Consider the following 27,277-nt stretch of genomic DNA (forward strand, 5'->3'; position numbering starts at 1 on the left):
ACACATACACGCACACACACACACATACATCCATTGTTTCTAAGGTATTCCAAAATGTTCAGAAGGTTTTGAAACGTAAAGATATATAAAAATTTTCGTTTTCGATTTTTTTGCGATTACTATAACATGCCCTACGGGAAGATAATTATAAATCTTTACGTTTCAAAGGTTTGTGAACATTTTGGCATACCTTAGAAAAAATGGATGTATGTGCGTGTGTGTGAGTGAGAGAGTGTATGTGTATGTGCGGATACAAATTTTCGTCGATTCCTGTTGATAAGGAGAAATACTGATTAGTTTTTGACAAAGGCAAGTCTGGCCATTTCGAAGATATGGGACAAAAAGTGCCAAAAATGTAACTCGGACTTGTATTGACAAAATCAAGAATTGATTAAATTTTTTGAAAAGCAGGTCTAGTGGTTTCGGAGATCTAGTAAAAAAAGTGTAAAAAGCCATTGGGCGGTCATAAATTATTATCATTAGACATATGGATTAAATTTTCAGATATTTGATTGAGATTTTAATAATACTTGTAAATGTTGTTCACATTTCTATGGATTCCGTAGACGTCGACGCGGCGCTTACGCGCTTCGATAGTTTGTCAATAAGACAGCATTAATTTTCACAAAAAAGTTTATTTTCCAAAAATTTTAAAATTCTCCAAAATCTATTTTTAACTTCCCGTAGGGTAAGTTATAGTAATCGCAACAAAATCGAAAATTAAAATTTTTATATATCTTTACGTTTTAAAGGTTTCTGAGGCATACCTTAGAAAAAATGGATGTATGTGTGTGCATGTGTGTGTGTGTGTGTGCGGATACAAATGTTCGTCGACGATTTCGGGAACACGGATGAAGCGATTTGAATAATTCAAATAACATTCGATTCGTATTGATAAGGAAACGTGCTGATTAGTTTTTGGAGGTGCCAGGTCTTGCTGTTCTGAAGATATGAAGCAAAAAGTGCCAAAAACGGAAACTCAGTTTTTAAGGGAACGGAGCGTCCGATTTTAATAATTCAAAAAACATTTTACTTGTATTGACAAGATGAACAACTGATTTATTTTTTTTATTAAGTTTATTATTATATATATTTTTTAATTAAGTGAAAAAAATGCTATTTGGCGGTCAAAAATGATCATTAGACATATGCACATTAAATTATTAGATATTTTATGGAGATTCCAATAATGTGTATCAATTTTGTTTGCATTTCTACGGGTTCCGTAACATCGTTTGTCCGCTAGACGGTGGCGCGGCGCTTACGCGCTTCGATATTTCATCTCTATGCAGCCAAAGCAGTGCGAATGCTTTGAAAAATAGTTCAAAATTTCCAAAATATTTCAAAATAAAAAAAAAACATTTTTTTGCCAAAAGTTTTTTTTTCAAAAATTCATTTTTTTTTTTAAATTTAAAATTTCTCAAAAACTTAATTTTTTCAAAGTTTAAAGAAAAAATTTAATATTTTTAAAAAAATATATTTTTTTGGTACGGGAAGTTCCAACAATTTGCCTTAAGGCACGATGCCATGCGCCTCACTAGTTTTTTCAAAATTCTTAAGCAAAATGTTTAAATTACGGTACGGAAAGTTCCAGTAATTTGCCTTAAGGCACGATGCCATGCACCACTAGCACCGGATATGACATAACGTTCGCTTGCAATTTTGAACTTGCACCCGTTTGGTAATGTTATTCGTAGTTGACATTTGCGGATTTACCGTTCTATACGTTATAACCGGCGATCGCGTGCGGATGAGGTTATCGATAACAATGAAGAGTGTTGCCCAGTACAGATTCCACTGTTCCCAGTTCGCTTGCGGAGCTCGATGGTGTCACATTGTCGGACGGACGTCGTCCTAGTAGCACGGGACAATATCGCCGCTGAACCGCGCCGGACGATTATGTGTGTTTTTTAAATAAAAATATATAATAACAAAATAAATATATATATCATTAATTATATATTGTTTGTTGTGGTGTACTGTGCAGTTTTTTTAAGTAAACAGTTTGTAAAAATCCTGTTACACAAGTTGTTTCTTTATTTAACCAAAAAGTGTTGTGTTTTGGGTCAAGATGTTGATTTGTAAGTACGAAAATTATTTTTTCGATATACATATATATGTATATATATGTATTTATATATATATATATATATAAATTTCTTTTAGCTGAATGATGAGACACATCTAGTCTCGAAACGTATAAAAAATTAAAATAAATTCTTTACATTCGACGCATTGGCTGTTTTATTCATATATATATATATATATATATATATATATATATATATATGCAATGTGTTTGTATGTAAATAAAGATAACAGTTTTAAAAAGCAATCCGCAAAAATTAAAAATATTTCGACGATTCCGTTCTATCGTCAGATTTTCTGCGAGTCTGATTGAAAATCACTTACTTTGTGAAAAAATGTTTTCTTGACAACACCCAATGTAAATACGTATAATATATGTACTTATAGACAGGGTCGGTCTTGGGGTTCTCAGCGCCCGCATGCCATTCTTTTTCTAGCGCTGCCCCCCCCCCCTCTTATTATTTTAAGTTTTTCAACAGTTTATCATTAAAATTAGAAAACATTTACGTCATTTTTTTTTTAAATTCTTTTCAATAATTCTGGATTTAAAACGCATAAAATACATTGATTTTAGATTTATTTCGAAGTGATTCGAGGATCGAGGGTGCTCATAATCAAACTGTTGTCTTCTATCCAAACTTTTCTAATTTTAAATACAAAAATTGTTTAGGACATCCAAAAATTTCAGTATGTTCATTATTGTTTGCAAGAATATTTTTAAATTTTAAATTATTTGTAATGCAGTTATAATATTGATATTTAGGTTTTGAAACATTACACTTATTCATTTAGGAGATTTCATGCGATTTAATCTATTGAGCAGCGAAAAAATTCTAGCCTTTCAATAATAAACACTGGTACTTCATGTTGGATTATTTAAAATTAATTTTTCATTATTTAAAATATACAGAATTGATATTCCCCAAATAATTGATATCGTAAGGGCCGAACAGTATGTAGCAATCTTTACTATCTCATAGTGTATCAGATCGTTGTTTTAAAGTATTTTAAAAAATATTATCCAAAGATTATTTCTTGAATGACATTGACAAAACTATGTTATAAATTTCATATCCGAATCTCATTTTGGCGCCCCCTAAGGCGTGCACCCGCATTTTTCGCATGCATTGCATTCAAGGTAAGACCGGCCCTGCTTATAGATATGTTTCAAATATATCAATTTTTGTTTGCAAAATATTATTACTTATGATTGTTTTTGCAACATTTAACTATTCAAACATAAAAATAAATCATAAAAAACCGGTTTTAAACGCGATCATTTTTAACTCTTTTATCTATAAAACCGAGCGCAAAAAATAGAAGCAAGTACTTAAACTCACTGAGCTACCGAGGCATAGTAATTACTAAGGAACACTATGCGTTCGAATTGCGCGGGGTCTATTTTTCTAAACTTTAATTTTATTTATAAACTACTTAGCATAGGCCTATAATATTCTAAACTGTTGGTTTCTACTATCAACTCCATCGCCATGCAAAGTTACATCAAAATTCCAAAAAAGTAAACCTGGGGTTCTCCTTGTGAGCACTGCTCTTTAAATTATTATTTTATTTATTTCGTGAACTTCAAAAAATCACTTTAGAAGTCATTGCTTTAATTGGTTAATTATAGCACAGGTTATTTTATATATTTTGTGTTATGATTTTTGTCGTACAGTTATTATTAGATTATAATATTATATGTACATATACATACATAGGGGAGCTAGGGGCTACCTGTAATAAATGTAACAAGTAACATGTGTTTTACAATAGCATCTTAAATGTTTTTTTAATCATTTTAATGATTTCGAAATATTTTTTTGTTTTGGCTGGACATGTAATCCGCCCTGTATAATATTGTCATAGCTACTGTAACGCACACACAATAAACAGAAATGTGCAGGTCCGTCACTTTTGGCAATATAAAATTGATCTGTCATAAAATTTCAGATAGCATTATTATTATCGACTAATTTTTAAATTTTATATATTTTATTTCGTTTTAATTTTTGATTTTGTCTAACAATGTTTATGATTGCTAAGTTGTGTAAATCATTATTTTGATTTATATAAGAAGTACACCTGGGGTTAGTTGAGATGAAAACTTGACGAATGAAAATTGGACTCGAATGAAAAAGATGGAATATATGCAATGTATAGTTTGTAAGATGTAGGAAAATTTAAATTGTGTTACAAGAGAGTGACACTGTATTTTTTATTTGTCTTATGGTATTAATTGTAGTTTACGTTGATTTGATGAAAATTTATATTACAGAAGATATTATAATATATATTGAATTTGTATTATTTATTGTGAAATAATGGACAGAGTTATGGAATTATTTTCACGAAATTTGGTAGAGGAATTGTTAAAGCAACTATCCATCTTTATTTCGTAGAAATATAATCAGTGGATCTCAAGATATATTATTTTTAAAGAAAAATGTTAGGACAAAATTAGGACTAAACACACAAAGACATATATATATATATATATATATATATATATATATGCATTATACACGTGTTTTCTAATAATGCTTTTTGTCTGAATTATAATAATGCATGCTATAGTCTTGTTTGATGTATTAACTACGGTTGAACAATAGCGTCCATATATTGAGTTTTATGGTTAAAATTTTGTTGTTAATATAATATATAAACAAAATCAAATAAAAATCCAATTTATATATGTTCACAGTTTCTTTATTTTTATCATTAGTATTTAATTAATAAATATAAATAAATAATAATGAGTGATAAAAATATCAATTCATACCAAGGTCAACCTTTAATTGTAAGTAAAACTTAGTGTTAACTTCTCATTCAACATTTATTTTTCGAATTCTATTTAATTTATTACAAAATTATATTATGCATTCATTATAATCATATTATCCTAACTAAACTTTTTAAGTGCTTTTGAAGCTACTCTGTAAAATATTACACCTCTCACACGTTTCAGGCAGTTAATTCTATCCAAAATAAATCATATAGATTAATATATATTATAATTTTAAATTAATAAATTAAGTTGATAATTTGATAAACTATATTGATTACTATTTTATGTAAATTATATATTTTCAATCTACAGTTTTTTCGGATCTGTTGGTAAAATAAAATAATGAATGAGTTGCAGCACATTCAAATGTTTCAATTTAACCATATTGATAATATGATACAAATCACGATTATCATCGATGCTGGAACTTCCCGTACCATAACAAAATGTTCGAGTAATATTAAATGTTTTCAAATATATTATTATAAATAAATACTGTAGCACTGTCTAATTTATAAGAATTATTTAAACTGAATCACAAAGTTTAAATTATTTATTTAACGTATATAAGTCAGCTTTAGAACTTTAGTCAGAATTAAAAATAAAATCTGAATTATTTTTGATTTTGAAAAAAAAAAATTAATTTTTTTTTCCAAAATCAATACAATCAGAAAGTTTTTTGAATCATTCAAATCAGATGCTTATTTCTCTCAAAAACTGCCATTTTTTATACATTTAGCTGTTTATCTTCAAAATGGCTAGACCTGTCTGTGTCAAAAACTAATCACCACTTCTCCCAATCATTACAAATTGAACGTTTTTTGGATCATTCAAATCGGATACTCCGTTCTCTCAAAAACTCGATTTATATTTCCTGCACTCTTTGCTACGTATCTCTGTAACCGCTGGACCTGCCTTTGTCAAAAACTAATCAGCACATCTATCAATAGGAATCGAATATTCTTTTAACCATTCAAATCGGTTGAAAACACACACATACACATCCGTTTTTTTCTCAGGTATGCCAAAATGGTCGGACACCTCTGAAAAGTGAAGACATGCAAAAATTCTCATTTTCGATTTTTGGCCCGTTACTATCACTTACCCCACGGGAAGTTGATAATAAGGCAATATCAACAATATATAACATGTTAGCTATATGTTTAACATAGTAAATGTTATAATGGTAAACCATTATAATAATATAAGAAATCAAATATATAAATTTAACATTTTGGGGACGGCTGTCCACCTCAGTGGACAAACATACTCTGTGACGCACAGGCTATTTTATAAACAATGACTCAGTTTGCATCAAAAAGTTGAATAAATTACATATAGCAGTGATAAACAGTATTGTATTTTGAAAATAATTTTAAATTATTTTAGTAGTATTTTTAGCCTGTTTCTTTGCTATATGGTATTTTTTTTAATATTTAAAACGACCGAGCGCTTTTAAATATGGTAAAACGACTGGTAAATTTTGTGAATTAAGCAGTAGTGAAAATGAGTTTCAAATAGACATTCATACAGACCAATTTTACGAAATTACTATTCGCACCGATGATAGTGATGAATGTGATGATGATATTATCCAACCAACAAAAAGAAGAAGTTCGACAAAATAAATGAATAGCGGGAAGACATTAGCGAATGTGCCCATTCTCCTTCAATAATCGAGTTTGACATACATCAACAAACACCCCGACTACAAGTACCAAGCAATATAAGACATCCAATAGATTATTTTACTTTATATTTTATGAATAAATTATTAGACAAAATAATAGAAAAAATAAACCATTATGGCAGCAAAAAGATGACCAAATATACTGACTAATCAGTGGCATATTCTAAATTCTAAAAGAAAAAGGGATTGTATTGTCTGTTCTTACAGAAAAGCACCAGGAGGAAGCTGGCGAACAACATTTTATTGTAAAACATGTCAAAATCAATCAGCTATGCATTTTGGAAATTGTGTTGAACGTCACCATTCTTTATAAAATGATCAAAAATAAATTATTATTAAAATATATGTCCTTCAATGACCACAAATTTTTATCAAACAAATTGCATAACATACACAATGAAACCAAGTTTACAGCCGGTAAAGTAGATTGTTTTGAAATTGGTGCCGTCTCGAAAGTGTTAATATATTTGTAAATTACTATCAAAAAAATATGTATTTAAATTATTTTACAACAATAGATATTTAACGACTTCTGCCTCACTAATGCATACTTAACAATATTTGGAATTTTGGGTTTATTGTTATCGTGTTTATTATTTTATAAACAAATTTTCTATCAGCGTTCCATCTAATAAACAAATGCAAGAATAAAATGACGGTGTTATATCTGCGCATCTAATCAGAAGTTGAATGGCTTTCATGCATTCATATTTATTGAAATTATGTTCATACAAATTGTACGACAGTAAATATTTGTCGACTCGATACGAGTCGATTCGAATCAAGTAAAATGTTAGGTCGTTAAGGGGTTACACCACTGTAATTTTTTGGAAAAACAAAAACATTTTTTAACTTCCCGTAGGGCAAGTTATAGTAATCGCAAAAAAATCGAAAATGATTAGTGGGGCGCATGGCATCGTGCCTTAAGGCAAATTGCTGGAACTTCCCGTACCAAAAATTATTATTTTTTTAAAAAGATTAACATGGTTGAAAAAAAAATTACTTCGAACAAATTAAATTTTTGAGAAACTATAAATTTGACAAAAAAAATACATTTTTTTTGAAAAAAATTTTTTTTGAAAAAAAAAATGTTTTCTTTATTTTGACATATTTTGGAAATTCTGAACTTTTTTTCAAAGCAATCGTATTGCTTTAACTGCATAGAGACGAAATGTCAAAGCGCGTAAGCGCCGCGTCGCCGTCTATTGATTCGGAACCCATAGGAATTTAAACAAAATTTATACTTATTAAAATCTCTGTAAAATATCTGATAATTTGATGTGCATATGTCTAATGATCATTTTTGACCGCCAAATGGAATTTTTCTTGTTAACTTCCCGTAGGGTAAGTTATTGTAATGGGCCGAAAATCGGAATTGAAAATTTTTACATTTCTCGACGTTTTGAAGGTTTCTGAACATTTTGGCATACTTCAGAAAAAATGGATGTGTGTGTGTGTGTATGTATGTATGGATACAAATTTTTGCCCAGTTGATTAGTTTTTGGCAAAGGCAGGTCCAGCAGTTACGGAGATAAGGAGCAAAGAATGCAGAAAATAGAAATCGAGTTTTTGAGAGAACGGAGCATCCGATTTGAATGATCTAAAAAGCATTCAATTAGTAATGATTGGGAGAAGGGGTTATTAGTTTTTTGCAAAGGCAGGCCCAGCCATTTTGGAGATACAGAGCTAAATGTGCAAAAAATGGCAGTTTTTGAGAGAACTAAGCGTCCGATTCAATTGATTCAAAGAACTTTCTGCTTGTCTTAACAAAATAATTGATTTTGGAAAAAAAAATTTTGTTCCAATTTTTTTTTTTTTTTAATTTCTTGTATATCAAAAATAATTCAGATTTTATTTTTAATTCTAACTATAGTTCTAATATACTTTAAACAAATAATTTAAACTCTGCAATTCAGTTTATATAATTCTTATAAATATTAGACAATGTTACAATATTTATAATAATCTATTTGAAAACATTCAATATTACTCGAACATTTCGTTACGGTACGGGAAGTTCCAGCAATTTGCCTTAAGGCACGATGCCACCCACCCCACTAGTTACTTTTTTTACTAGATCTAGACCTGCCTTTATGAAGATTTGATCAATTCTTTATCTTGTCAATACAAGTAAAATGTTTTTTTTTAATTATATTTTCAACAGCAATCAGAACCTTAGGCCCTATGAGCTGTTGGGCTGAAACTTCTCCTTCGTATTTTTAGATGGTAACCCAATGGTTAATCCATCCATATTTGAGGATTTTTGTTATTAGAATTAATCTAATAGAGGTGACTTTTTTATTGGTGCAGCAATGCCGGGCATGGGCTATTTTTACTTGGAAACACATTGCTATCTATATTTCCAAGTGAAAATCGTTGTCACTGCTGCCTGACAACAGGCTGCTCGAAGTGGGTATCGAACCCACTAGCACGTCTCCTTATCAATAAGAATCGAATGCTTTTTGAATTATTCGAATCGCTTTATCCGTGTTCCCGAAATCGTCGACGAAAATTTGTATCCGCATACACATACATACACACACACACACATCCATTTTTTCTAAACTATGCCAAAATATTCATAAGGTTTTGAAACGTAAAGATATATAAAAATGTTCATTTTAGATTTTTTTTGTGTGCGGATACAAATTTTCGTCGACGATTTCGGGAACACCAAGTGATTTGAATAATTCAAAAAACATTCGATTTGTATTGATAATGAGACGTGCTGATTAGTTTTTGGCGAAAGCAAGTCTAGACGTTCCGTAGATACGGTGCAAAAAGTGCCAAAAACTAAGTTTTTAAGAGAACGCAGCGTCCGATTTTAAAAATTAAAAAAACATTTTACTTGTACTGACAAGATGAAGAACTGATTAAATTTTTGGGAAGTTTTGGAAAGGTTTATCTATCATTAACAAATTACTATCCGTTTTTTTTTTCGTTGAAATTTAACGATTTTGAATAATGTGCTGCCAAACAAACTAAAATCGATATTTTTGAAATTCACTATGATGGGAACTTTCTAATTTAAATTATTTTAAATTTACTGTAGATAATTTGAAAGAAAAAAATAAAAATTGTTGTAGTTATTTTGCGTGCCGCGGAGCGCCTGCAATTTGACGCGGTTTGCCGAAATGGCTTTTGGCCGCCGTTTTTATTTTTTTTACAATCATATTTTATTTTGTTACTTCAAAGTACAATAAATAACTATCTCTAATTTCATTATTTTATTACTTTTCATTTCGCACGAAAAAAATGGGAAAAATATACGTTCTTTTTGCTGCTACAGTGGTGGACTTAATTCGAATGGTTCGAATCACTTGGTTCGAGTTGGCATATATATATAATATATATATATATATATATATATGTGTGTGTGTGTGTGTCTGTGTGTATATATGTGTGTCATCATTCAGTAATTTAAAAAAAACATTACATAAATAACAAACCAGAAAAAAATCAAAACATGAAATTTATTAAACGCTAATTAAGCAAAAGAACATCATAACTAATAAATAATTAATAAAAAAGAATTTTAATACACACATATATATATACATATATATATATATATATATATATATAGGAATTTTTAAACCTCATTAGATATACGGTCCTAATAGAATGTAAACAAAATATTAATAAGTCGATTATGTATTATGCGGAAACTGTTTTTGTACTGAAACGTAGTTTCCCAGTTTTAATGATAAAGTACCAATTATGAAATGTATCTATTACCACGTGTATTTAATTTTGCAGATTCAGAAAAAATACAACCTTAGGTAATTACTCCCATATATATATATATATATATATATATATATATATATATATTTAATTTATATTTTAAAACCAAATTCGCGGTGTGTGGCATTATGCTTTAATGTACATTGTCAGAATATTTTGTTTTAAACAAAGATTAGATAAATATAATTAATAACTGGACTAAAATTTGCAATCCAAATTGAAAAAAAAACACTAATAAATATGTAAAAAATAATATTTACAATGATAACAATTCAATATATTTTTAATTTATTTAAAAAATGTTTAAAATTTTGATTATTCATAGAAAATTTGAACATTGTTTTACCATTAGAATATACAAATTAAAAACTGAAAAATTGCAGTGATAGGATTTCATTTTTACTAATAATCGATAGCCAGCAAAATTTTGATTGTATACGTCAGAATGATTTATTTATAAATTCCAGTATTCCATTGTATAAATTTTAACATTCCAATTTGTAAATCACGAATGAATTATTAATCTAATGTTTACATATACTCAAAGTAATAAAAATCTAGCGATAACATCAACTTTAAAGTGTACATTATAATTGAATAGAGTTTCAATTGAATTATAAAAAACTCATTGATTTATATTTTTATTAGTTACAATGTGTAATGTTACTAATAATATGTAATAAGTTGAAGAAAATGTTTGAAGGTTATTATAAGAAATATATTACTAGTTTGAATCAATATTGACACATTTTGGGACCGTTTAGAAATTTCAAATAGGTATAGACTAAAAATAATTAACGATCTGTAATTAGAGCACATTTGCTGAGCAGAGTTGTTTGAACAAAGGCATTTCATAAATATTAAAATACATAATTAATTTATATATATATATATATATATATATATATAATAAAATTGTTTCTTGGGCATCCATCCAGTAATTAAAAAACAGTTTTATTGAAAAATGTTTTTATTTAGAGAACAAATGTTTCGGGTCTTGATTTGACCCATCTTCAGTGCTACGATTAAATAATTTAGGGTTACAAATTAAAACAATATAAAAAATACATAATTACACACAAAAATAAGTAAAACCAATCTATATGAAAAGTATATATGAAAAACAACTATAAAATAAACAAATATAAAGAAACTCTCCATACAAATAAACTTCGAAAAATAACACAAAAACAACAAAATTGCACGAAAAAAATAAATATGAAATAAAAAATTAAGTAGCTAAGTTATACCTAAAATTTTTTTTTCTTAATTTTCAAAATTTTTCCATGCTATTTCCATACGGAGTTGATTGAATTGCGAAATAAATATTTTTTTTCGATTTTGTTTTGTTTTTTTTTTTTTAAAAAAAATTATATCGAAAATAATTCAGATTTTAATTATAATTCTGACTATATTTCTAATATACTTTAATGAAATAATTTTAACTTTGCAATTCAGTTTATATAATTCTTAAAAATATTATACAATATTACAGTATTTATAATAATCTATTTGAAAACATTTAATATTCCTCAAACATTTCGTTACGGTACAGAAAGTTCTAGCAATTTGCCTTAAGGCACAATGCCATACACCACTAGTTTATTTTTAATATTCAAAAGTTTTTTTATATAACTTCAAAATAGTCTGCAAGTAGATGGGATAATAGGATTATCTTTTAACCTTATAGCGATTTAACCCCATAGCGATGTGTAAACAATAAATTTTTTTTTTTATTATTTTTGAACGGCAATCAGAACCTAATAGTCTTATAAGCTGTTGTGCTGATTTTGACTGAATGCTAGTCTGTTTGACAGATGACAACCCAATTTACCTATATTTTCAAGTAAAAATCGTAGTTACTGCTGCCTGACAACAGGCTACTCGAATGGGTACCGAACCCGGGACCTCTGAAACAAGTCCCGTCGCTCTTAACCGCTTACCTACGGGCGAGCCCAAAACAAATAGTAAACTAGTTGTAAGTGGAATTCTGTCTTAAGGCAATTAAGGCATCGTGCCTTAAAGCAAATTGCTGGAACTTCCCGTACCAAAAATTATTATTTTTTTAAAAACAATTGACATTTTTAAAAACAATTTACTTCGAAAAAATAAGATTTTTGAGAAACTATAAATTAGACAAAAAATTACTTTTTTTTAAACTTTTTTTGAAAAAAATAATGTTTTCTTTATTTTGGCATATTTTGGAAGATCTGAACTTTTTTTCATAGCAATCGTACTGCTTTAACTGCATAGAGACAAAATGTCAAAGCGCGTAAGCGCCGCGTCGCCGTCTAACGAATAAACATTGGTACGGAAAACCCATAGGAATGCAAACAAAATTTATACTTGATGTGCATATGTCTACTGATCATTTTTGACCGCCAAATGACATTTTTTTTTACTTTTTTCGTTAGATCTCCGAAACCGCTAGACCTGCCCTCATGAAAATTTGATCAATTCTTCATCTTGTCAATACAAGTAAAATGTTTTTTGAATTATTAAAATCGGATGCTCCGTTCTCTTAAAAACTGAGTTACCGTTTTCGGCACTTTTTGCCCCGTATCTTTGGAACGGCTGGACCTGCCTTCGCCAAAAACTAATCAGCATGTCTCCTTATCAATGCAAATCGAATGCTTTTTGAATTATTCAAATCGGTTGATCTGTGTTCCCGAAATCGTCGACGAAAATTTTTATCCGCACATACATACACACACGTACATACATACATACACACACACATACATCCATTTTTTTTAAGGTATGCCAAAATGTTCAGAAACCTCTGAAACGTAAAGATATATAAAAAATTTCATTTTCGATTTTTTTTCGATTACTATATCTTGCCTTACGGGAAGTTAATAACTAGGTTTTTGAGAAACCATAAATTTGACAAAAAATTACTTTTTTTGAAAAAAAAATTTTTTTTTTGAAAAAAAACTAGCTGTAAGTGGAATTCTGTCTTAAGGCAATTGAGGCATCGTGCCTTAAGGCAAATTGCTGGAACTTCCCGTACCAAAAATTATTATTTTTTTAAAAACAATTAACATTTTTAAAAAAAATTTACTTCGAAAAAATAAGATTTTTGAGAAACTATAAATTGAACAAAAAATTACTTTTTTTTGAAAAAAAAATTTTTTTTAAATTTTTTTTTAAAAAAAATGTAAAAAATTTTTTTTTTTTTTTGAAAAAAAAATGTTTTCTTTATTTTGACATATTTTGGAAGATCTGAACTATTTTTCAACGCAATCGTACTGCTTTAACTGCATAAAGACAAAATATAAAGCGCGTAAGCGCCGCATCGCTGTCTAACGGATAAACATTGGTACGAAACCCATAGGAATGTTAACAAAATGTATACTTATTGTCAAAATCTCTTTAAAATATCTGATAATTTGATGTGCATATGTCTAATGATCATTTTTGACCGCCAAATGGCTCATTTTTTTCCTTTTTCCTCCATATCTCCGAAACCGCTAGACCTACCTTTATGAAAATCTGATCGATTATTCATCTTGTCAATACAAGTGAAAGGTTTTTTGAATTATTCAAATCGAACGCTCCGTTCTCTTAAAAACTGAGTTACCGTTTTCGGCACTTTTTGCCCCGTATCTTCGGAACGGCTAGACCTGCCTTCACCAAAAACTAATCAGCACATCTCCTTATCAATACGAATCGAATGTTTTTTGAATTATCCAAATCGCTTCATTCGTGTTCCCGAAATCGTCGACGAAAATTTGTATCCGCACATACATACACACACGTACATACACACACACACACACACACACACACACACATACATCCATTTTTTCTAAGGTATGCCAAAATGTTCAGAAACCTTTGAAACGTAAAGATATATAAAAATTTTCATTTTCGATTTTTTTGCGATTACTATAACTTACCCCACGGGAAGTTAAAAATGTTTTTTTTATTAACTTCCTGTAGGGCAAGTTATAGTAGTTTTGACATATTTTGGAAATTCTGAACTTTTTTTCAAAGCATTCGTACTGCATAGAGACCAACTGTCAAACCGCGTACATACACACACACACACACACACATCCATTTTTTCTAACCAAGGTAAGGTATTCCAAAATATTTAGAAACCTTTAAAATATATATATATATATATATATATATATATATGTATTTTTGAATAGTCTTGAATTTGATGTTGATATATATGTTTAATTTGAGTTTAATATTCGGGCGTAACATCAATAAAAATAGTATGAGTTTTTTTAAAAAATTTATTTATTTAAAATCCATACGTTTCGGCTAGCATCTTAGCCATCATTCAGTGGTAATCAAGTTAAAATTTTGTATCCTAATATAGCATATGAAACCATTATTAATCATTTCTATCCTAAACTCCGAAGAGTAAATACATAGTTTCGACAACTTGTCAAGTTATCATGATTATTAGTGTGTTTTACCATTTGTGATGTTTGTGTTAAAACATACATATCTTATCAATGTGCACATACTCATACCATGGATTAATAATGGTTTCATATGCTATATTAGGATACAAAATTTTAACTTGATTACCACTGAATGATGGCTAAGATGCTAGCCGAAACGTATGGATTTTAAATAAATAAATTTTTTAAAAAAACTCATACTATTTTTATTGATGTTACGCCCGAATATTAAACTCAAATTAAACATATATATGTATATATATATACATATATATATATATATATATATATATATATATATATATATGTATATATATATATATAAATTTTCATTTTCGATTTTTTTCTGATTACTATAACTTGCCCTACGGGAAGTTAAAAATGTAAAAAAAGTAAGAAAACAAAAATTTATAGGTGATAAATTAAATTCCAACTCTGATAATCAATTCTTCTGGCCAAGTTCCATACGAAATGTGTTTATGGAATATGTATTTTTAATAAAAATTGTTTTTACCTTATTTATAATAATTGTATTTCCAGATACAATTAGTCTGATTACGAAAAATCAGAAATAACTACCAAAGCAAGATTTAGTAGTAGTAATTGATAAAGATTTTTTTGTATAACGTTATATATATATATATATATATATATATATATATGTACGTTCAACAAAAATTTGAGTTCAACATACATTTTACTATTAGGCATGTTTTTAGAACCTATAAAATTTTGCAAAACAGTCCTGACCTGATATTAGAAAAAAATCTTATTATATTATATATATATATATATATATATATATATATATATGTGTGTGTGTGTGTGTGTTTGTGTAAGATGTTTATTTAATACTAGCGTGCAATCTTGCAAATTGAATACATCTTGCAATGACAATTATATTTGCTTTTATGCTATACAATTCACGTTTTTGCAATAGAACAATTAAGAACTACGCTTGCGTGTGTTTTTCTTGTTAAAAATTAAGCCAAATTATCTTCACGCCGTTACACATGTAACTTTGTTTATTCACACTGTTTATATTGTATTTAGATGATGATTGATTTTATCATAAAGTTTTACGTCATTTCACATATTTGTTATGATTCAAAAAATTGTATTTGGAAGCAACATTGGGCCGGCCGTGGTCCCGTGGTAAGAACGTGGGCTAACAAATCCTAGTCCCGGGTTCGAATCCAACCTCGGTCGGTTCGGTATCAAAGCAGCTTGATACCAAATTTTCACTTGAAATCATAGATTTCAAATATGATTTCAAGTGAAAATGGCCTTTCGTGGGCATAGCTGTAGTGGCAACATGCCACTTGGAAGTAAAAAGTCATCATTATTACAACAATTGTAATAATTCAGCACATAGAGATGGGACAACTGTTTGGGTTGCCATCTATAATAATTGTAAGATAATTGATCACAACAGCTCATAGAACTCATAAGTTCTGATCGCTGTTAAAGAATTTAACAAAGAAAGAGGAAGCAACATTAGACCTATCTATATGATTACCTGTCTGCTTTCATAGCAGTCTATCTACCTAGTTGCCTACTTGTCTGCTTTTCTACCTATTTACATATCTACCTGTTCAACTGATTCCTGTTCTACCTGTTTTTCCTGCCTATTTGCTTACCTATCTACCTACCTATTTTACTATATACTTGTTTATTTGTTTTTCTGTTAACCTGTTTATCTATTTACTTTTCTAAGTGTTGATCCCTCTAAATTTATAACCATCTGCCTGTTTTCCTGCATACTTCTATACCAATCATTTTTTTACTTTTCTACCCGTTTACTTAACTATCTGTTTATCTATTAACCTATCTATTGCCAACTCACTTATCTGTCTATCTTTCTACATTATACTTTTCAACCTGTTTACTTGTATACCTATCCAGATGTCGTATCTAGATGTCGATCTATGTACCTGTATGCCCGTCTCCTAATAATTTTATTTGTATACAAATCAATAAAGATTTGTATTGATAATTTTTGTCCACTAAATGCTATTTTTTCACATTTTCTCTGCAACTCTGAAACCGCTGGACCCGCTTTTGCAAAAATCAATTTTTAGTATGTTTTTTGAATCAAATATAAGTACTATGTTGTTTTTTGAATCGTTGTAATCGGATACATCGTTCTCTCCAAAACTAAATTTGAAATGTAAGTGGAAAATTTTTTATTTTTGTTTTTGTTGCGATTACTATAACTTATCCTACGGGAAGTTGACTAGTACATTTGAAGTATGTATATATGTTTTGATTATGGGCATTTTTACAGGATAGAGCGGGGATTAAAAGTCCGCCGATAAAAATGTTCACCACCGATATCTCAAAAAGAAGTAATGGTATAATGTTAAGAATTTTTTAACAACAGTATTTGAAAGTATAGGGTAAAAGATGTATAACCAACTATCACCTTGATCAGGAGATGAATGGCAATGTTTGAAAATCTATAACAAATGTATATTATTTTATTGTTAGTGTTTTTGGTTGTGAGCAAGAGAGCTTATTATTATTTTTAAGTATACGTTATTTAATTATTTTGTAATATGTATTGTTATTTTGAAGTTAGATTCAGCAGTTTTTTTATAACTCGTATAATATCTTACATTTGGACGGGGAAAAGGACCAACTGAATTTTTACTTCAGTTAAGGTGTAAACAATAAAAAATAGTAACTGAAAAAGTTAATTAAATTTTGAAAAGCAATTTAACAAGAAATGCAATAAATGAATAGTTATACCAACTCTGCCAATGAATATTTTTGACGAAATACCAGATCAAGGTTATATACAGTATTTAATATTTTATATTTTGCATTGTTGAAAAATGTAGCTATTTCGTAAAACCCCTTTAAAATTAAAAAGAAGACATTCATTTAGTGCGATGAATTAATATTACAATTTCTGCAATAGAGCGAATCACTTGAAAACGTATTGCTTCTTATATTTCCAAGTGCAAACCGTTGTTACTACTGCTTGACAACAGGCAGCTTAAAGCGGGATCGAACTCAGGTCCAGTCGTTTTAACCACTTACCCACGATTACGAGTATGAAATGGGAAGTACTATTTAAATTATTTGAATAGTTTTTTAACTGTATAGTAGAAGAAAGGAAAGAATAGAATGGACCGACAATGTTGCATAAGAGAAAGATCTACTAAAAGTGATATTGAAAAGAACTATTGTGAATATCGGAAATCAGGAGGAAACTCACATAATTCAAACACAAAAGGATCAACACATTTAATTTAAAAATAATTCTTGCATGCTATTGAAGAAAAAATATAAATTGAAAGAAACATTGTAAAGAAGTTTGACTGCAAACGAAGGAAGAAAATGGCCCTAGTTTTGGACCTATCGCATACATCGATTATAGGTCACTCTGATTGATAAAATTATTTATCTTAATTTTAAAGGTATAAACATATTTATTTATCTGCATTAGTATGTCGTTGGTTTTTGAAAATATTAGATGTATGCATCGAAAACTGTATGGTAGTTTAGTAATGGCCCACTTCTTAATTAAGTGATTTTTGTAAAAAATTGCAGAAGTTTTTAACTTCCCATAGGGGTAAGTTATAACGATCGCAAAAAATCGGAAATTAACTAGTGGTGTATGGCATCGTACCTTAAGGTAAATTACTGGAACTTCCCGTAACAAAAATTATTTTTTTTAAAAAAGATTAAATTTTTTTTTTAGATTTTGAAAAAAACGATTTTTGAAAAATTTTAAATTTTACAAAAAAAATTTACTTTTTTGAATAAAAATTTTTATATTTTAAAATATTTGAAAAGCAATCGCGCTGCTTTAGCTGCATAGAGGCGAATAATAGAAGCGCGTAAGCGCCGCGTCGCAGTCTAACAAACAAAAGATGTTATGGAACTCATAGAATTGTAAACAATTTAATGTGTATATATCTAATGATAATTTTTGACCGCCAAATGGCATTTATTTTTACATTTTTTACTAGATTTCCGAAACTGCTAGCCCTGCTTTCCCAAAAATTTAATCAGTTTTTTATTTTCTCGAAACAAATAAAATGTTTTGTGAATTAATAAAATCGGACGCTCCGTTCTCTTCAAAACTGAATTAGCATTTTTTCCAGTATTTTTGAAACGGCTGGACCTGCAATAGGAATCTAATGTTTTTTGAAACATTAAAATCAGTTGAACCTTGTTTTCGAAATAGTCGAATAAAATTTGTATCCGAACACGCACACACACACACACACATACATTCATTTTTCCTAAGGTATGCCAAAATGTTTAGAAATCTTTGAAACGTAAAGATACATGAAAATTTTCATTCTCGATTTTTTTGCTATTACTATAACTTACCCTACGGGAAGTTAAATATTTTATATTTCTTCACGTTTCAAAGGTTTCTGAACAGTTTGGCATATCTAAGAAAAAATGTATGTATATATGTGTGTTCGGATACAAATTTTGAATCTTTCTATAAAATTAAAATTTTGTACGGGAAGTTCCAGCAATTTGCATAAAGGCACGATGCCAGGCAACGCTAGTTATTTCTATACCATTAATCCCTATTTTAATATATATATATATATATATATATATATATTAAATTATGTACAAAAACTGAAATTTTAAGATTATGAAAACGGTTCTGTTTACATTTTTCTCAAATGAATTTTATTTCAAGCTCAAATTTAGAATAGAATCACGTTTCTGATGTACGTGGAATAGTTTTCTCTGACAGGATGTGATTGTTTTTGCTTAGAAAAATATTTTTAAATTCATAAATGGTTAAATTGAATTGTTTATAAATTTTGTAATTATCTGTTCTCTTATTGCGTGATTGGTATAAATATATTAAAGCATCAATGGAAACTTCTCAATTTGCATCAACGTAATGTTGTTTTGACAATCATGAGTTTGAATTCCGCATTATTAATCAATCAATTTTTTTTACATTTCACGAGTAACTGTACATTAAATTTGAATGGCAGCATTCATAATAACAACCATCTACCCATGTGTATATTGATGTATATAGGTTTTAATGTATAGGTGTATATTATTTATTGATACAATACTACACACAACATAATACTTGCATTATATTTAGTATAAGTGTTGGAATAATATAAAAACAATCAGATTCGAACGTTTCTTTAAGTTTTATAATCGGTTGAAGATTATGAGCTAAAACGATTTTTTTTCACTTTTCTGCTAATTACAGAGAAACGGATCGGCCAATCGTCGCATAAAATGAAAAACGATAGTCCTTATCGAGTTACAACGAATGGCTTTTAAATTCTTGAAATGGGTTCAGTCGTTTTTCAGAAAATATCGTCGAAAGGTCAAAAATTGGCTCACTTACGCATACACACACACATTCTTTTTTCCAAATTTATTCTCATTCGATTCAGAATGACTCGAAATTTTAAGAAAACATCGAGGGATAAACGGCAATTGTGAGCACTATTAGTTCACAGAACCTTTACATAATTTGTAAGTACGTATACGTTATTTAATTATTTTATAATGTGTATTGTTAATATTAAATCAGATTCAACAGTTTTTTATAACCTCTATAAAAGCTTACACGTGGGCGGAGTAAAAAAGGATCAATTGAACCTTTATCGTGACAAAGGTGCAAACAATAAAAAATAGTAAACAAAAAGTTAAATTAAACTAGTAGCTTCTAGCTTAATTTAACTTTTTGTATATAGAAGCAATTTTACGAGAAATATACTCGTATTAAATGAATAGTTATTCCGACTCTGCCGCTGAGTATTTCTGACAAAATAGCAGATCAAGGGTATACACAGTGTTATCTCTGCATGAAATTTATATTTTGGTTTGGTTGAATAATGTAGCTATTATTTCGTAAAATTCCTTTAAAATTAAAAATAAGAGTAATACTTGTTTGCCCCCTGGCCGTCCCATTTTAACCCATTCGACGGGGTAAAATGGACTATGTAACAAATTTCTGAAAAACATAAAAAAGAAATGAAAATTTGTGCGTAACTTTACGTTTGAAAGATTTCTGAACATTTTGCAATACCTTAGAAAAAACTGATGAACGTGTGTTTTTTTCTATTTGTATATCAGAAATATTTGTATAGACTGGTCTTTTGTCTGGGTATGTCGGTCTCAATATCGCCTGGGTATAATACCGATTAAAACCTTCGATTTGTCCTTGTTTCTGATCCTCACGGAAATCTGTACGTGCGTGTGTGTATGTATGTATGAGCGGATACAAATTTTCGTCGACGTTTTCGTGAACATGGTTCAACCGATTTTAATGATTTAAAAAGCATTTGATTAGTATTGATGGGAATTGATCCAGCCATTTATTGAAAAAGGTGTAGGGTAGAGCGAAGCTTAAAGGACCGCGGGTAAAAAGGCTCACCACCGATATCTCAAAAACCAGTAAAGTTAAGAATTGTTTAACAAAAATATTTGCAAGTAGAAAGAAAATGATGTACAACTAGCCAGCACCATGATTCTTACGAAAATGCTATCGGGAGATAGATAAACGGCAATATTTTAAAATCCATAACAAAAGTATTTGCTTTCGTTGTTAGTTTAAATTAATTATTTAATTTATCTTTTCAATAAACTGAAACTAAAGCAGCTCACATATATTATATTATAATTCGTTTCATATAAATTATTCGAATTAATATAAACATATATTGTGTATAACAATATACATATGTGGGAGTCGTTATGATTATGATAATATATTAAATTAGAAACTCCCAACATAATAAAAAAATATAAATTTATTAACTATAAAAATATTTCGATATCAAAAATATACATGACATGTCCGATTGTTTTTTACAAATCAAAACCAGCCTGCTTGATATCCCACACACTCCCTGCCCAGTGTTGATCTCACAGTTTAAAAAAAAAATACAGGGAAACACGTTATAAAAATGTGGTGAGAAAGCAGATTATAGCAGACCAGTGTTGTAATACTGGTCAATTACAAATTTCCATGTTTCGTCAGCAGATCCACCGTATGTGGTGATTTGACCTGCCATCAACTCCATATTCTGCATAATGTTCTCGATCTAATGGGTATTAGTTATATCAGAATAACTTAATGTTTAGAATGCATAATTTATGGGTACAGTTTCCATTTCTGCAAGCGTTGCATTCGTATCTGATGAGTTCCGATCAGAGAAAGAAGTTGGCTCTTTATCCAAATCAGGATCATTGGTTTCTTTGACATAAGAGTCCAGAATTGTGGAATCCAATAAATTATGTCAAATTTTGTTTTGACTCGTCGTTGTCACCGATAATGGGAGGTAGCATTATAAGACGATTTGTTGAGTTAACAGAGAAAGAGAGGTTGAATTGCATTCCAATGAAAAGTTCAGGCTCCAAATTATTTTTTCTGTCAGCAATAAACACTGAGGTCTGGGTATACCAAATGAGTAACCTCGGAAGTCTGATCCAGATAGTAAGTGCGTTAACTATGATGGATTGGACTGGACATACCTTATAGGTCGTCACTGAAGACCAGTGATTATGGTGCTGCGTCAAAATCAATTTTTCTTAAATCTTCGAAAAATAAAACTCCTTCATCTTCATCTCCATCGTCGTGAGTCACCAATGTGGGAGTCGTTATGATTATGATAATATATTAAATTAGAAACTCCCAACATAATAAAAAAATATAAATTTATTAACTATAAAAATATTTCGATATCAAAAATATACATGACATGTCCGATTGTTTTTTACAAATCAAAACCAGCCTGCTTGATATCCCACACATATGCTTATAAAGTCAAAGATATCACTGCTCTAATAATAAAAACATCTTCCCTTTTGTTTATGGATTTTAAAATTGCAAAGAAAAAGAACTCTAAAATTAATATTATATATATATCAGCCCTATAATTGCATCTAGCAAGCTCCAGTTACATCTAAATGCTGTCGAGCAATGGACGTAAAAATGGCGCATTGTTATTAATTAGTGCAAATCTTGCCATATTACATTTTCTTTAAACAAACTAAGATGTCCTGAAGTTTACTTTAATTGCCAGAAAATTCCAACAGCTGAAAATGTTAAACAGCTGGGAATATATTTGGATCGAAAACTAATATGGAAAACCCACATTATTGCCAAAACAAAACAAATCAAACAGAAGATTGCAGACCTGAATTGGATAATGAGGCGCAAATTAATACTATCGCTTGACAACAAATTATTGGTATATAAATCTGTAATAAAGCCCATCTGGACCTACGGTATAGAGCTTTGGGGTTGCGCCAGCATGTCCAATTTTGTTTTAATGCAACGAATGCAATCCAAAATCTTAAGACAGATCACCGACGCACCTTGGTATGTAAGTAATAAAGTCATCCATGACGACCTCATTATTCCTTTTATTAAGGATGTAATTAGCAGCAGAAGTTCAATCCATCACTTCAAGCTAGAAAACCATCCAAATCATCTTATAGCACCTTTACTTATAACTCCGTTAACTAGGTTGAAGAGAAAAATTCCTTTAGATTTGACATAACATAGTAAGCTGTTCATTGGAACAGTTTCACGGATTATTTAGTTTATATTATAATTTTACCTTTAGTTTTAATCATGTTATGAGTTGTAATTATTATTATTTTTATTTTAACTTTTATATATTATTTTAATTATAGTTTCCTTCTTACATCAGCTCTGTGACTCATATAGTCATTCTGAACCGAGTTTAGGTAGCGACTGCCTTGCCATTAGTGCTACAATTGCAGGAGCAATATACACGTGTTTAAACCATGGATATAAAGTATGCAGGTGCAATTAGTGTTGATAGTAGTGAGGGGAAATTAGTGTCGGAAAAGTGTAGCATTGGAAAAATAAGCAAATCGTATAGAAATATTAAAAGAAGTAAACTATTCAGAAATACGAAAGAAATTCTTACAGAAGTAAAGGGGAAGTAAGTTTGTTAAGAGATAAATTTAAAAGAAGTGGTAATTCAAAAGATAAAATTGTTAGAATCGACAATTTAGAGAAAAGTAAAGATATGAATAGTGTTATTAGACAAGGTTTTAAAGATTCGAGTGAAGAAATTAATATGGGAAATAATATTAACAATATCATGACAGATAATAGTACGAATAGTGTACATATGCAAGGCAATACAAAATCGAGTGATGAAATTAATATGGGCAGTAAAGTAAAGTCAATAATGTTATGTCAGATAATAATATGAATAGTGTTAATATACCAGTTAATACGTAATCAAGCAAAGAAATTAATTTGGGGAGTAATTTCAATCATATTAAATCAGGTAATTACGTGAATAGTGTTAATTTGTAATGCAGTTCAGAAGCGTGTGAAGACATTAACATGGGAATATTCTTAAGACAGTCAATAACTTATCAAGAATCGATGCTTGCGACAAAGGACCATTTATGGTTTATATTGAGACCATTGGTAAGAATATAGGTAGGTTACATCCTATGTCTTTCGGAAAAATGGTACACAACGCAGGGGTGAATCGGAAAAAATAAAATAAAATTAGCATTCTAAAATAATGTACTAGTTTAAAATAAGTATAAATTATATATACCGAGATACGTTTTTTTTTTATTACAATATTTATTACAACTGTTAAATAATTTAACATCTAATAATAATAATAAACTAATGGGGCGCTTGGCATCGTGCCTTAAGGCAAATTGCTGGAACTTTCCATACCAAAAATTATTATTTTTTTAAAAACGAATAACATTTCTGAAAAAAATTTACTTCGAAAAAATTAGATTTTTGAAAAACTATAAATTGGACAAAAAATTACTTTTTTTGAAATTTTTTTTTCTTACTATAGTTACTTAATAAAACATGACAAGAATAGTGAGAGTATAAAATAACATTTAAAAAAGTTATAAATTATCATTAGAAATCGATTCTTATGGCAAGAATAAATTTAAAAAATAATAGTGTAATGAATGTAGAAATACTTCACTGGAATGCAAGGTCATTTATGTCCAATAGGAGTAGTTTAGAATATATTTTGTCATGTCAGGATATACCAATCCTGGCAATTACTGAATAAAGATAATTATTGGTTTCATAAAGAGAATAATTATTTATTTTCAAATTCTAATATAGTAAGACAGAGAAGATGGAAAAGGAAGGGCGGCTGTTTTTGTGCATCGCAATTAGCCTTACAATGTGGTAGCAATTAATTTAGGCTCTTTGGATCCAAAAAGATACCAAAGTTGTGGAAAAAAAATTATAGACAAAAGTCCAGTTTTTAATAGGAATATTAGAAGAATTTTTTAAAAAAAGAAAAAATATAGTTGGTATCAGTATACGAACAATTAAAACCGAATACACCACCGAGGGAGGTATTTGCATTGGTCAACAGTCTTAAAAATTTTGTGGTGCCCGTTAATCCAAAGGAAAATATTCGCATGAAATAAGGGAAGGTGGATTGTTATGCCCCTGCCGGGGTTGAATCTCATGTTAAATAAAATTACAAAAGCTTTTTGGTATTGTAAAACATATGCTGTTAAAACCGTTCTCATTATTAGAGTTAAATTTAGTATTTAGGAAAAATACAGATACAGTTCCGAGTAAGGATCTTATATTTTATTCTATGATTAGTAATCTACTAATTTTAGTCAAAAAACTATTTATTGAAATTATCATTAACATTTTATGGTTAATACCTGATAGAATACGAGAATGGAATATTTATATATTAATTTTATTAAAAAGCTCAGAGAACCCAAGTATAACATCGTCATACAGACTCATATCACTAGCTTTATGTGTCGCTAAAGTCAAATACAGGATAATTAAAAGGTGTTTAGAGTGTTGGATAGAAAAAAATAATATTTTGCCGACAATTCAATATAGTTTTCGAAAAGGTCTTGGAACATACGATAACTTAAGTATTTTCATTGCTGATTTACATTTAGCCAACGCTAACAATAACTATGTCGTGGCATTGTTTAGACATCAAAGGAGCATACGAGAATGTTATTCCTGAAATTTTAAGTAAAGTCTTGAATGATATAGAACTTCCACATGATTTTTTAGATCTATAACTGCTACAGTTTTGGAGAGAAATATTTACTTAAAAATTAATGATAGTATTATAGGACCAAGAAGGATGTATAAGGGACTTCCGCAAGGCGGTATTTTAAGTTTAATTCTATATGCTTTGTACGTAAGGAATAATAAGGGATATAGAATATATTTGGGAACCGGGTACTAACATTCTGCAATATACAAATACATACGATGTAGTAGTACGAGTATATGTAGAAAAACATAGCCTTCAGGAAGCTATAGATGCATTGTCTCGGAATTGTGAACACTTCTTTTGTGGCTATCAAAAAAAGGTCTGGAGTTGTCTGATGACAAAAGTTTGATAGGTATTTTCACAAGGCATAGAGGCAAACGTTTTTCTAGAATTGTTAACAGCTGTAACCATTCCATCAAAGTTGAGAAAATTAATAAGTTTCTACGGATATTTTACAATCAAAAGCTTTCATTTAAAACTCATATTAATTATGTAATGAAAATAGTCGAGAGAAATTCCAATTTTCTGGGGATGGTGAATGCAACATTATGGTGTTCTCACCCTATTACAGCCCATAAATTATACAAAGCTTTAAATAGATCGCACTTTGATTATAGATGCATAATATTAATAATAATAGGCATTGTAAGAAACTAGATAAAGCAGTATAAAAGTTTTAGAATATGCCTTGGAGCAATGTGATCCACGCCTACCAATGCTCCACCTAGACAGTACATTGAATATGGATAAGATTTTTAAAGTTGATAATGATAACACTGCGCGACAAAAATGGCACTGTTATTTTTTTCCTTGAACTTTTAACAAAATTAGTCAGACCACGCAACTAATGACGAAATCAGTCCACGCTCGAAATCATATAAAAAGACTTTTGATAGCATAAAATGAAAAATGTTGCATGTTTTATTGTAATTTAAGGTAAAAATAGCATATTTTAAGATATTTCAAAAGCTAGAGCTCTTAGCAAATTTCTGTTACTGTTTTCGGAATCAGCGCCCTTGACTTACCTAAAAACCATCATAACACCGCAGGAAAAAAAATTAGTGTGGCGCAGTGTAATTTAAATGTATTTAAATTGATTTTTATGGATGGCACTAAAACCATTAAAAAATTTAAACATAAAATTAGGCTATAAACGTAACGGTTTTGTGTCAGTGTTTACGACTGACTTGATAGCATTTAAAAAAAGATACTGGACTTAATAAAATGATTCAATTATATTTACAGACAATAAAAGTTGTATTGAAAAAATTATAAAACTTCTGTACATCAAAATTACATGATGCAGAGAGTATTATGAAATATGGAATATATTGCTAGTCTATTAGAAGGGGACAAAATTATACCTGACACACAATACGGCTTCAAAGAACGACAACTACACTCTACATTACACGCACTGACAAAAAACTCATAGAAAATACAGTTCTCAATTTTACAGACGAAACCAGACCGGATTGATGTTACTCGACTTTGAGAAGGCGTTTGATAC

The 27,277-nt window shown here is 29.4% G+C and overlaps 1 protein-coding gene across 1 annotated transcript in view; it reads left to right on the forward strand.

The window, feature by feature from the left end:
- Positions 1–1,964: 1,964 nt before the first annotated feature.
- Positions 1,965–27,277, forward strand: part of LOC113375856 (putative inorganic phosphate cotransporter) — a 236,291-nt gene continuing 210,978 nt past the window's right edge. The window contains exon 1 of the mRNA XM_026615807.1: positions 1,965–2,081. Coding sequence (XP_026471592.1) covers positions 2,072–2,081 — 10 coding nt within the window. The 5' untranslated portion in view covers positions 1,965–2,071. The remainder of the gene's footprint in view (positions 2,082–27,277) is intronic.

This window comes from Ctenocephalides felis, unplaced genomic scaffold (genome assembly GCF_003426905.1).
Source record: "Ctenocephalides felis isolate EL2017-DRISC unplaced genomic scaffold, ASM342690v1 CF-g0.4_SCAFFOLD_01886, whole genome shotgun sequence".
NCBI classification, from domain to species: domain Eukaryota; kingdom Metazoa; phylum Arthropoda; class Insecta; order Siphonaptera; family Pulicidae; genus Ctenocephalides; species Ctenocephalides felis.